This window comes from Anas platyrhynchos, chromosome 1, assembly GCF_047663525.1.
Source record: "Anas platyrhynchos isolate ZD024472 breed Pekin duck chromosome 1, IASCAAS_PekinDuck_T2T, whole genome shotgun sequence".
NCBI classification, from domain to species: Eukaryota; Metazoa; Chordata; class Aves; order Anseriformes; family Anatidae; genus Anas; species Anas platyrhynchos.
In genome coordinates this window covers 138,754,542-138,768,939 of record NC_092587.1, presented here as the reverse complement: position 1 = coordinate 138,768,939, position 14,398 = coordinate 138,754,542, and the positions used below count along the sequence as shown (strand labels likewise).

Here is a 14,398-nt window from a genome sequence, read left to right as displayed (position 1 = left end):
TTATGGGACTGGGTTACAGTCCTGATGGCTAATTTGATCTTCTTTTCATCTTGACTTGGAAATACATTCATCCAAAAAAAGAACATAAGTAAATCTATTTGCATTGTCTGACCAATCACAATTAACCTTTTTACCTTGCAAACATCAATCATGCACATATCACATGGGTGATAACTACTTGAGTCCTTCCAGATGAAATAAATACATTCCTCCACTCTATGTATAACATTTAACATTGCACTGCCTGAAAACAAGAAGTCTATATACGGGAAGTATACAAGCAGTTGGAAAGACTACTTTTGATCTCCAGTCATTCTATAGTGCTTTATTTCTGTTTTGGTGTATTATGGAAGAAACTGTTGTATAATCTTATGTTTGCATATTGTTCTGAACAAGGTGGGACAAAGTTAGTATGATACCCAGAGAAAAAAAGTTCCCCAGAAATGAGTTGAACTTCAAAAAGCTACAGTTCCATTCCCCCATCTTCATGGACTCTACTGCAGTAGCAAACTGCTTTCTCTGAACAGAGATGAAAGTTGGATAACTGAAGGTCAAGTACTTCAGAAGCAAGATAAATTAATTGTTCAGAAGAAAACACAGAACCAGTGTGGCCTGTGGATCAGTTTTGTTATATATTTTTGAGAAACTGCTTTGCTCCATAGATATCCTATAATTGGTTGCAACACTCCAAATTTCCCCTATTATTCTCAGCAACCTTGCGTTTTGTGGCACATAAAATTCCAAGTTCTGGTCTCAGCCCACAGGATGAATCATTGTCTCCAGACAGCAGCTTGAGACTGAGGCCACCAGGATGCTCCCAAACCACAATACAAGAAGTTAGGCCAGTGGCAGAGCAACACTAAGCTGAAGTCCTTAGATCAAAAGAGAAAAAGGTTAGACATTTTCTTCCCTCTGATCACAGTGCCTTATATGTTGCCAAAATTTAATTTTGGACAATAATTTTCATTAAGTAACTTAGCTATTTCACACACAGCAAAATCTGACCATGAATATCAAACGTTTTCAGAGGAAAGGGAATGGAAAGAAGGCTGATATACATGAGCTACTGGTGCAATTCCTGCCAAGTGAATACTATCAAGTGAAATGAAATCTGCTTGTGGACATTTTCATTCTACAGAAGAGGAAGATAACTTATTCAAATATGGTATTTTATGACAGATAATCCTCACCTGAATGACTCCAAATATTTTTAGAGTGTGGCAGAGAGATTTTTATTCATTATTATGATCACAAGAGTTCTAATCTCCATCACTTTTCTATTACATTGCTGTTGGGGATGGTTCTTTAGAGTACAGGAAACAACAACATCTTACATCGTTTTTTTTTTTATATTTAACTACTTGTGGAAAGAATCCTAAACCTGCAGTGTTCAATATTGGGTACAAATTATGCAACATGAAAGCCTACTTTTGCTTAAATTAATTCTGAATGTTTTTTGAACATCCTGTTTACTTGAAACTTCTTAACAGGCTGAGTCCATTTTTATTTTGTCTAAAAAGATTCATCCAGCTATAGCCCATACATGATATCTAACAGGAGTTAAAGAGGTAATGGACCAAGACTCATCTCAGATTAAAAGTTCACCTGTTGATAAAAAACAAAAGCAGGTAAAATAATATTATAAGTCTAATCCATCTGTACCACATTTCAGATCTTATTCATATTTAAACTAGGGACTCTATCCTGTAAGTAAAAACACAAGAAACTTCCTATGATGGAAATGAAGTTTACATTGGCTAAGACTTGTTTTGCTGGGATAGTTTAAATCACTGTACCATACAGAAAAACCTGTCCAAATAAAGGAACTTTTTGATACTACCAAGCCTTTCAGTAAGTTTTTGCTTGTGTAATTATATGTCTTAAGGGAGGGATTTTTTTAATTACTAACCGTAAAAGCTACAATCAAAACCAAAGAAAACACAGGCCAAGCCTAAAACAGGTATAGCACAGGTCAGCGCAAGGCCACTTTGTAGCTTTGTTTGAAATGTAAAACATTGAAGTGTTGATCCCTGTTTGAAAAAATCACTCAATGTACACAGACTCATGGTCCTAACAGTGGCTGACTCCATGTAACCAGGACTGTTTGTGGTTTTCTTTTTCTTTATAGACTGAAGTAATGTCAAGAGGCAACATATGTGCCCATGTTAAATCTTACTGCCTGTATTTGGAACAAAATTTTCAGGTTTACAATTAATGCTTGCCTTTCTGCTTCCTATAGCCACTGGGATTTCCAGATATGGTGACTCTACATAAACAGATAAAACCTGACTGAAGATGCTTCTGGCAAAATTAAGAAACATTGACTGTGTCATTTATTTTCTACGGGCATCTTTCAGAGTTGCAGGGAAGGTTACATAATATGCTGCACACTGTTTGTAATAACCTTGTACCAGGAAACAAATATCAACAATACATAACAATAGCTATGAAATCTTCATCATGAAAGTACAGACCTGAGGCCATAAAGCACCGTTCCATCTGGATGAAGGCGAATCATTCGATTCTTCACAGTAACGCCATGCACAAATGATTTCTTGTCATTTAAGAAGTAAGTGTCAGGCACCCAGAGTTGATCTGCCACTCGATTATCAAGTGTGAGGTTGAGAGGTATGCCAGCATATGCCAGTCTCTTGTCTCTCCAGTACTGTTGAAAATACATAGTCAAAGTGTAATCCTGGTGAGAAAAAATAGAAGCACAACAGTCAATCATACTTGCCATAACTAGAAAAATATTTTTTTTCCTGTCATTAGCTTAATTTCCTGTTAGTAATTAAAAAAAAAAAAAATCAAAATCTTAAGAAATACAACTACTATTGGTATCTTTTGTCCTCCTTTTCTTTCATGTAATCCTTCTGAAAATTACCTGAAATAATGATGTCTGTGGAATAATAAACAACAGCATAGGTAAATACTGTAAATACTTTCAAAACTGATAGAGGAACTGAAAAAACATGGGAAGTGTTTTAAAGCAATGTTCTAAACCATATCTGAAAAATAAGCTGCTAAAACTTCACTTATACATGTGTCTGCATGAGAACACATCTTGCAGTAACAAAGATTTTCTCATCAACAAGCTACATATAACACATACTAATGTCAATGTTTCGTTTTCATAATTTTGCCGGTAAAGATCTATAGCAGCTGTGAAAAACTGAAAGTTGAGATCCTAGATATGAATATAGACGCCTAAAAGATAAGGTTTGAAAATCTTCCTTTCATTATGGAATTTGTTAACTTGCATTGGTCATGTCATAACAACGCTGCATTGAAACACCCTAGAAGCCTTAGATAATATGCCTCATTTGTTAGCTGCATGCTATTATACAAATATATAAAACTGTATGGGAACATTTCAAAGTTAAGTGCCAGCAAAACTGAAAAGAAAATCACATGAAATAGCAAAATTTCTTTTTTTGAAAAGAAAAACCTTTATGTTTTCTTTCTCTCATAACTTTCAAAGTGTGGAAGAACACTTCAATTTTTAGGAAGCCTATTTTTATGCAGGAAATAAAAGAAGAAAGCAACTGAAAAAAAATACTTTATTGTATATGGAAATAAATGTTTAAAGTCAAATAAAACATTGCTTTCAGGTCTAATAATATTGCTGTATTTAACATTAAAAAAAAAAAAGAGACTAAGTACAGGCCATTAAAACTCTGATTTTCAATTTACAGAAATGCTTTAAACAATAAAACTATTCATGAAACTCTTCACAAAACACTGAGAAATTTATGTGATCTCCAAACACATTTAAATATTTAGCAGCAGGTGTGCAAGCCACAGGATACCTGCATTTGCATCTGGTTCTACAAGCTGGAGATACAAAAGCCCTCAGGCTTGCTGCTTGTTTGGGAAAAGGATGTTCAGGGTTTCTAAGTACAACTGTTGGGAATGGTCCATTCTTGTAATGGGTCTCATGTGGAGACAACCCAGTTTCAGGCACTGATCTTGCTCTGCTTCCCTCAACCCCAAAAGCCTCTTACTGAAATCAAATTTAACTCTAGATAGTCTTTCATACTCAGAGCCTTTTCATTTTTTATTCAGTGATTCATTCTAACAAGGTAGCTGCTATAGCTTTAAGAAATCAATTTTAATTGCTTACCAAATAAATCATTACAGTTATCAAGGGCAAGCTGTTCCCGTTTTAGGAAACTAATAAGAGACCTTTGAAAACAAGAGGACCCAGCGATGGGAGAAAGGAGCCTGTGTGGAACTGCCTGAATGGAAACTCGTCTTTTGAAACTCAAATCTGACATGACTGCTCAGGAAAACATGCTCCAGTGTTTCTCTCAGAAGCTTCCTTCGGTGGGACTCCTCGTCACTGCTCATCAGTGAGGGAGGTACATGCGCGCCTGCCTCGCTCCCATCGGGAGGAGCGCATCTCTCCTCCTGTTCCGTGCAAACGGCTTTCTGACACTGATGCGTTAGAGTGAACATCCTCCACCAGTTCTGTTACGGCTTAATTAAAGCCTGTTTCTATTAACATTTCAAAATTTGCTGTGTGCTTGGCTTTTATAATGCTTTGCACATCAATGTCAAGAAACTGGGGATTCTAAAAGCCGTAGACACATGTGCAGTATACCAACCAAAGCTCACTAAGTATAAATGCACAATATACAGACAAAACAATGCCAGGCGGAAATAAAGAAATGGGGTGGCAATGTATAGTATTGAAAGAAGCAGTGCCAGATAGCACTAAAATATAACTGAAGCAGTACATTTGAACATCCCAGAATTTTAGGTGAGTTCCTTTTTCCTTGGGCTTGAAATAAAATACATGCTAACAGCTAATGAATGGAGTAATTAACTAGATATGTAAAATATGTGTAACAATACTAGCAGTAATATTTTGTCATTTTATCTATTTATTTAACTAAAATTACTGTGGTAGGGAACAACAGAGAAAGGAGTTTACAAACTGCACACAAATCCAGCAACATCCAGCAAACTGCAAGAACTTCCAGCATCTTGGCTGAAAGAAAAACAGAATACTGCCTCTGAGGTACGCATTTTATTAGCACTTCCTCAATTAACCTTCACTTCTTATTTCATCTCAACTTAAAAGCAGCTATCTATGCATCTGCTAATGTACACGACTACATTTTCATGCATTGAAAGTAACGATACTTCAACTAGTTGTGTAAAAATCATACAATATCACATGCAAAATATCCGTTCAATAGCAGTTCTTCACTGGCTATCTACTAAGGAAAGTGCTTAAGAAGTATCTTCTGCAATGCCAGTCTACTATCCTATGTCTGCCTCATCCTACTCTCTGGACTTCAAACAACAGACACAGACTACCCAAGAAAGGCTGCGTGCCTCCATACACTTTGACGGATCACTGTACATTTGTGGTCTTTTGCCAACTTACCTGCTCTGAAGATGATAGGATAGAAAGAATGAATACAAATCATGGCTATTTACCATCACACTTATGGGAAGGGAAGGGAAGGGAAGGGAAGGGAAGGGAAGGGAAGGGAAGGGAAGGGAAGGGAAGGGAAGGGAAGGGAAGGGAAGGGAAGGGAAGGGAAGGGAAGGGAAGGGAAGGGAAGGGAAGGGAAGGGAAGGGAAGGATATAAGAATGGCAGAGAAACTGCTTGGTAGTGCAAGCAACAATAGAATGAGTGGGGAAGGTCAGTTCTTTTGGGTAGTTCTATCAAAGTTAGTACTGGAAACTGTTTATTAAAACCTATGAAGATGTCAGCATTCATTCTTTGAGTAGCTAATTTGCTAGGCTTTGTACCTATAAAGAAAAATTATTTCTCCTTTTCCGCACTCCAGAGGAAAATGCTAAAACGGTTTCAGTGTGGATTTGAAAAAACGCACTAGGTATCTTTTAGGTAAAATGAGAAAATGAATTTTTGCCCCTAGGTAAGTAGCCTGAAAAGTTTATTTAGGGCCACATTCCTCCAGGGTAGCTTATGGTGACTAGCTCTGATATAGCGGTCAAGAGGGTAGGTGTCTAAAGCCAGAAGAGATTAATCCCACTGCAGCTTCAGCATTAGGTGCTGTTATCTGTCAAAGAGGACACAGATCTGCCAGCTTTAGGAAATTCTAACTGTTGCACAGAGCAGTGAACAATTTCATCAGCTGCAAAGACCTCCATAAATCATATTTGAAACAAACAAACAAACCACTCAAGTAGCAGATAATACTTGAGAAAGAATTTAGATACAATGGTAAAGAGGTTTATAATGCAACTTAATTAGTTCATAATATATCTGTCCTTTTTGTGTGTATTATCTGTGATTTCAAAACATCTTAAGCAAGAATTATACACTCACAAATATTATACATGCTAACTGTGTTCAAAAAGTAAATACTTAGTGGATAAAAAGATGTATGATAATCCATGCCTTAGTTATAGGGCAATCCATGCCCTATATAATTAAAAGGTCCCTTTCTTTCCCTTTCATATAATTTCAAAAATTGCCTGCTGTAGTATGAAGAGCTATTCTTGAACCATCGGTGATTGAGTTGCATCCTTCCCAATAAGCCCAAAGTGAGTTGCAAAGCCAAACTCATGAATCTTATGCATGACAACACAGCTGTAAATCTGCTCCCATACTATACACAGAAAAGACCTGAGAAATAGATTCATGAACACATTAATTCATAGCTATAGTTAATTTAAAAAATAATTTAATAAAAACATATTCAGAAAGACTAACTTTAAGAAGTTAGAATTTACCAGCAATATATTCAGGTGTCTGAGATAATTACTTAAACATTTTTTTCTCAGAATTCAAAATGTTCTAAAATGCTCAATAACTTTCACATTATAGAAAAACATTATCTATTATATTTTACTGGTTGACAGTGTGATTTTTCCCAATGCATCTAAACTATATATTACTTTGTTAGTTGGCGGTGAATGGAAAAAGGTCACCAAATCCCATTGTTCTGCAAAGTCTTTCACAAGAAAACTGCCTGTTCAGAACCTTGCATTGAAACTGGTGTTAGAAAGTTCACAAGCAGCCTGAGTGAAGGAGATGTATGCACACACACAGACACAAGCACACATGTACTCTACCTCACCAAACATCATTCTCCAACATTTCTTGGTCTACCTGCTGTTATATTAAAGATTCATCTCACCTATAAAATGTTCATTCAGGCTTCTCTCTGACACCTACAAAATGACAGGCTGAAAACACACCATGTTTTCTCTGTCAAGTGCTAAAATATTATTCTGTTAAGAAAATGTAATTCTCAAGTATCTTAATTACACTAATTTCAGTGTATCCATGTATCCATGTTGTCTTGATATCTTTTGTAGCAAATTACCATGATTTTTTTTCCCTCTTCTACTGAAACACATGGAGTTATAAATAGGCATAAGGAGATATTTAGCCTCTAAGAACCCATTTGATACTGCAAAATAAACTTTTCCAAATGAACATATGATAGCCTGTGTCTTTCCTGCCCTCTTCTCATACTCTTTGGAACGAGAGTTTTCATCTCCACCGCAACCAGGGTGCCTCCTCCAAAGTGCTTGTCCCCCGCTGAGCATCTCTCCGTGCTCCGAGGAGGGTTGCCATACCAACCAGTGCCAGGCTTTCTGCACACAGAGGGAGCATGGTTGACATAGCAACTGGCTAAAGCAGCCTGGTCCCCAGCTTTTCGGGGAGCCATGGTGGTCACTGCCAGAGAAGTTTTGGAGCAGGAACAGAGGGAGTAGTTGGGCAGCCGTCAGCAGGCACTGCCCTGTTGGCAATGGCCATGGCCAATCATGCACTGCCATGGCCATGGGATCTTACTTGTCAAAAGATAGATGTTGGCTTTTCTTTTTACATGTTCCTCTGCCCACAACAAATTCAAGCTACCATGGATTTGGGGTGTTCTCTCATCCAAACATAAAGTTTCTGCAAATATTTCAGTCTGAAGACATAAGTCAGGACAAGAAGCCAGTCTCAGCTATTTAATTCCTAACAGGTAAGGAGACAATACTTGAATGTTCCTTCTTTGATTAAGAGTATCATGGGCATTACAATGCCACAGTGATCAGGAGTTTCTATTCTCAAAGGACTGATCAAAGGAAAACTAGCATACACTTTTACACATCAAGGTTATAATACCCTCTGATCTGGTGGCAGAAAGCTAGCTAAAAGAAACTATGGTCCTTTGCTATACCCCTCAAGATCTGCCCAAAATTGTGTGGTAAATTTGCAATCAACATCTACTTTATAATAGACAGATGAAGCATAAAATTCAATATCCAACGGAGGCCTACTACAACACTTTAAAAAGGAGGATAAATAGAAATTCCAAATATTTAGTTGCTATGCTAAAAGACAACCCTAAAAGAGATTAATTAAATAAAAATAATAATAATTAAAAAAAAAAACACACCAGCTATGCTTTACAAAAACACTTAGCAGAAAGAAAAGAAACACTAGGCTCAGTGAAACAATAAACCTGCTGCATGCAGCACAAATTTATTTATTTTGGAGCTGACAGGACCTCAAGAAAACAGGTACATTTAATTGCACTAATTGAAATCCTGCTAACAGCCTAACAGGGAAGAAAAAAATCAACCTTTATCAGCTGTCAGCTAGTTCCCACGACTGAAGCAGCTGACCTTAGAGAGATGGGAACTGACAGCTAATGGAGTGTGCCTCCTACACAGTCACGGGATGTGCCACCAGTGAGTTGGAGAAATGAGCTAGTGCCCTAAAATCTTAAAGCTATGGGATGTTTTGTCTATTATGAGATATTTGAGATAAAATTTTCAGGTCTAGTAGGTACCCATTTTAGAGAACAAAGGATTTCTCACACTTCTGCATCATTCTTTCCAGAAATACGTCAAGTTATAACTCTCTTTGGCATTACTTGAATTATCAGTAAAAATCTGGAAGAAAAAAAAAACTCAAAGTTCTTTAAGTTGATCTTACTTGTTGTATTTGTTCAATACTTCCTATTTCTTAGTCTACTGTATGCATAATCCCTTCAGTGTCTACAAGGTGTACCAGGACAGCAGTGATGGAAGTACTAAGAACTGTGCATACACAAATGGCTTCTAAATACCGTGACTATAAATACGTAGCTCCATGACATTCTTATTTGCTCTCACTGAACATCAAAACCATCCAAAACAATTTTCAGTAAAAACCATATTTCAGATTAAAATTCTACAGTCTTTTTGTCACTATAAAATCATCAAAAGACTTTTTTAAAAGACACTTTAGAACTTGTATGATATTTTTTTAATCACACCAGAGTTAACAAATAACACAAAACTATATTTAGGAACAGAGGGCTAAGGAAAACATGCCCTTAAATGAAAACTGAAATACGTGTCTGCTGCCATTTACACTTTTTGGTTAAAAAAAGGAATATTTACTCTGGTGTGAGGAAAACTTTTAAAATTGTCTCACCTCCCAATCTATTTATTTTGCTGACTTTGGGAACCAGCCAATCTCATTGGCACTAGAGCATCAAGGCTGATGCCCAAATTCCTACTTGTTGTCTATGATTATCTGAACCACCAAACAGTCCTAAAGGAAATCCTGTTTGAGAATAGCAGTATGAACAAAATGCCATCTGAGAAAGCGAGTGGGAACATATTGGACATCAAATGCTTTTAAAATACATAACTTGAAACATTCTCTGTGTACTGTTCAATATTGTAGCCCATGAAGTCTGAGTGTTCCAGGCCTGGAGGGTACCTACAGACCTGGATGCCACCATCCTGTCAAGGCCCAGGCCTAGGCCCCTGCATCACCCTGGGGCCACCCTGGCACAGTGAGGCAACAGCAGGGCCAGGCTCCAACACCCCATATCCCTGCCCAGACATGGCCCCCACCTGTGGGCCCAGCCTTAGCCCATCCTCATCCCCTGGGGCTGCCCAGTGCTGGGGATGGGGCTGCCATGGTGCCCCTGGTTGCCTGCTCCTGGTGAGGTGCTGGGACAAGCCCTGGCTGCCAGAGCTTACCCTGAGGCTTCCCTATATCATGACAGGGTGTAACTGTGCCTCTTTATGTGTAAATGGCACGTTCACTGGGATCCAGATATTATGTGTTCCTTTTTGAGCAAGGAAATAAACCAGAATAAATATCTCTGCAGTGGAAGAGAGTGGGAAAGATGATCAGTTAAATTCACTGCTCAGCCGATTTCCTTTCCTTCAGACAAGTTACTTATATTGCAGCTTCTCTTACTTCATGTTTTCACCCTATCGGCAATGTTAAATCCAATTTTATATCCCGCAGTAACAAAATCGGGATGCATGGTAAGTCAAAAGGAAAACAATGCTTTTGCTAAAAACTCATTACTGTGGGTAGGATAAACTGATCACGTGACAGCTATGCTCATGTAACTTGGTAAAAAGCAAAATAAATGAGTAAAAAAAAGCCAAATGCTGCATGCAAAAAGAAATACTTCAAATATACATGATATTCAACCCACACACAAACTTCTTGTCATACTGAGGCTTGTGAAAGTAGTGGAAAAGAGAGTGTCCCCTGCCAATGCCCTTTAAAAAATTAGGCTGAGTTAAGTTTAAAGGAAAATGGCTTGTTGAGGGGGATGTCTCGCCTCCTTCATGTGACCTGAACACTCTGCAAAAATCTGCTAATAGATTTTGTAATTAGGAAAAAAAGATATATCACCACAGAAATAAAAGTGAGGAGGGTTTTGAACTGCAGCGTTGCTCAACTTCTTAAGCCACAAACAGGATAGTCTAAACGACCAACATGAAACAGATAATTAATGACAAATCTTCCAACTTGTAGGTTTAAAGGTTTTTTTGTTTGTTTGTTTGTTTGTTTGTTTTTTAAATAGCATTCTTTGATGACAGCTGACACTCTCAGGGGTTTGTATCTACTTTAAATACATTGAGTAAAACTGATTCTGCTGTGGATTATATGTTAGTTACTTTCCTCTTCAACCATCTATAGTAAAAATACTTTTTGCAAGGCTATCTTTTGGGCTACTTTCTGACATCAGCACATATGTGCCACACAGGATTCCTGCACAGACAAAAAGTTGTAAATGTATTCTGCAGTATGTTTACAGACTTTAAATAACTGAATGTAGAAAGGGCTAGTTGTGTACTGCAATATTCCTCCTAAAATGGTACTAATTGGAGGGACAGAAGGTGAGTATTTTTATTTCGTAGGAAATCTGGTAAAATGATTGAGAACTTAAAACTGAGTCTGTATATCTCCCTTAATATCCCTTTCCTCACCAGACAGTTATGCTGTGTGGTGTTATGCTAGTGCAGTGTGGTAACACCTCTTCTGCAGCAAAATTACTTGTACACAGCTGTGCTAGGTGGAGATGCTCATTTCAGTGGTGCTCTTCAAATTCAAAAGGAGGCCAGTTACAGATGCAGGCCAGTTATCTAAAGAACTGGATTCTTCCTACCACAGGTACAGCCTATAATCACTGTTTGATTATCTACCTAATTCATCTGCCATTGTCAGATACCTCACAGATACCTCAGACACCTCAGACACAGCAAAGCACATTTATGAGGCCAGAAATCATTTTCCCCACTAGGCCTTTGGGTGACCAAAATGTGGCTGGGGGAAGGAGCATTAGCAAGGTACATTATATGACATTGTTTTCAGCCAGAGATTAGTATTCTTCAGAACATGTCAGTTATGATAATCAGATAGCCTCCTCAAATATAAAAATCATATCCTCCATCATCTACCTCTGCTCTTGTTTCAGCAGTGCTTTTTCATGCTGACAGTAGAATCAGTCTTTCAGGTAATAGCATAGGGGTGAAAGGTTTACATGTAGACCCATCAGGAACCAGATAAACTTTTAGAACAAAGTCTGTATATAAACAGGGTTCAGGTAAAGCTGCTGACACTAAACAATAGAAAGGTTACTAAAGAAGGGAGCTGAATTATGATGATTAGAAAGGAAAAAAAATGCAGAAGAATATCTGGCCTTGGGTGATGAATCATAGAGAGGTAAAATTATAAAAAATTTATATCCTTGAGAAAGAGGTTAAGGTGGTAAAATGCATGTAGGACACAAGTTAAACTAATTCTACTCTCAAAAATACTAGCATAGAAAAATAAGCAACCAGATCAAATGCATACATGCTGCTATTAAAATGCTAGAAGTTTGAAAATAAGATGAAGGAAGTAGGATACCTAGTTTGAAGTGAGAATATTGACCTAACACAAACATCACAGAAGGCAAGCAGTCAGTGGAAACCTGTAACACAAAAGAAACCACATAGGCAAAAAAAAGAAGGATGTACTATTAAAGAAAGCTTTGCATCAGATAGTTAACTGTATTGAATGTTACACACAGTCTCTATGGATTAAGAAACCAGGCCCATGTAAGTATGAGAAATAAATTGCCACTGCCTAATCAGGATGACAATGGTGTCAGTGAGGTGCCAAGATAGATCTAAGAGGCTGCAAAATAAAATAAAATAAAATAAAAAAATTAGTAATTAGAAACTTTAATCACCCCCACATAGACTGGAAAAATGTCAGGTTGGGGTGTGATACAGAGACTAAATGACACCATAAATGACTGATTCATGAAGAAGCTTTTGGTGAAACCTGAAACAAGACAAGACACTCTTGACATAGTTGTGAGCAATGCATAAGTCATGGGTCAAAATGCTGCTACAGATCACTTCCTATATAATCCCATTGGAATTAGGAAGTTATCTTTTAAAACTATGGGAAGTCTAAAATTTCATGAGAGTACTATTTAATTTCAAAAAGTAAAATGTACAAGTATGAGTAAACTTGGCTCCAAATTGGAGAAAAGATTGTTTACAGTCATCATAACATGAGCTTCTGTATATCAAAAATAACTGTTAAGTAACAAATAAACAAAGAATGGTTGAAATTTTGGATAAATAATTTCATTAGAAGGAAAAAGATGCACTTCAAAAATATGAAGTCACATCTAAACTAGAAAAAAATGATAAGAACATTAAAAAAAAAGCCCACAAAAACACAAAAGCTATGATTTGCTAAGGGCATAAATATTTGTGAGAAATCCTCAAATGGTCTTAAAGAAAGCTTCATAGAACAAAAAAGTCATGGATTAATTACCATGAAAAAACACAACAAACAATCAACAAAAGTTAACAGTCATTTTTCACAACAGCAGGTCACTGGCAGACCTGGATGGGGGGGCTGTGCAGGGCTCCATTCTGGTCATCATTCTCATAAACAGAGTGGACAAGGGCAGTTGATGTAATCTTTCTGGATTTCATTAAAGTCTTCAATACTGTCTCTCACAGTATCCTTTTGGACAAAATGATCAGCATATAGTTAGGTAAAAACATAATAAGATGGGTAAATGGTGGGTTGGGTCCAAAGGGTTCTTGTAAATGGGGTTACATCAGGATGACAGCCTGTCACTAGTGGGGTTCCCCACAACTCCATTTTAGGAGCCCTCTTCGGTGTTTTCATAAATTATTTGGATTATGGACTTAAAGATTTTTTGAGCAAGTCCATGAATGATATCAAGTTGGGTGGAGCTGTTGACTCCATCGAGGATGGTGAGGGCTTGCAAAGAGATCTAGACAAAACAGAGAGCTGGTCAATCACCAACAATATGAAGTTTAACAAGAGCCAAGTGTCAGATTCTGCACCTGTGAAAGGGCAACTCTGGCTGCACGTACAGACTGTATAGAGATGCTGGAGATCAGCCCTGCAGGAAAGGATCTGGGGGTGCTGGTCAACAGCAAGCTGAACCAGCAGTGTGCCTTGGCAGCCAGGAGGACCAACCATATCCTGGGGTGCATCAGGCATGGCACTGCTAACCAGGCAAGGGAAGGGATTCTCCTGCTCTGCCCTGTGCTGGTGTGGCTTCACCTCGAGTACTGTGTGCCATTTTGGGCACCACAGTATAAGAAAGACATAAAACTGTTAAAGAGTGACCAAAGTAGGGCTACAAAGATGATGAAAGGTCTGGAGAGCAAGACATTTGAGGAGCAGCTGAGGTCACTTGCTTTATTCAGCCTGGAGAAGAGAAGACTGAGGGGAGACCTCATCATGCTCTATCTACAGCTTCCTCATGAGGGAGAGCAGAAGGGAAGGCGCCAATCTCTGCTCTCTTGTGGCAATTATATGATCCAAAGAAACACCTTGAAGCTGTGTCAGGGGCAGTTCAGGACAGATATCAGGAAAAGGTTCTACACTGAGAAGTGGTTGGTCTCTGGAACAGCCTCTCCAGGGCAGTGGTCACAGCACCGAGCCTTGACAGAGTTCAAGAAGCATTTGGACACCACTCTCAGACACTTGGTCTGAATTTTTGGGTGGTGCTTTGAGGACCCAGGAGTTGGACTAGAGGATCCTTGTGAGTCCCTTCCAGCTCAGATATTCTATGATTCCATGATTCTAGAGAATGCACATTAAAATGCTTATATTTGTTGCAACATTTCTCAGAA

At 38.0% G+C, this 14,398-nt stretch overlaps 1 protein-coding gene across 3 annotated transcripts in view; it reads right to left on the bottom strand.

Moving 5' to 3' along the window:
* Positions 1–14,398, bottom strand: part of GABRB3 (gamma-aminobutyric acid type A receptor subunit beta3) — a 115,040-nt gene that overhangs the window by 30,961 nt on the left and 69,681 nt on the right. For all 3 annotated transcript variants that reach the window (XM_072030577.1, XM_072030571.1, XM_027446784.3), the window contains exon 4: positions 2,475–2,695. In XM_072030577.1, coding sequence (XP_071886678.1) covers positions 2,475–2,695 — 221 coding nt within the window. The remainder of the gene's footprint in view (positions 1–2,474; positions 2,696–14,398) is intronic.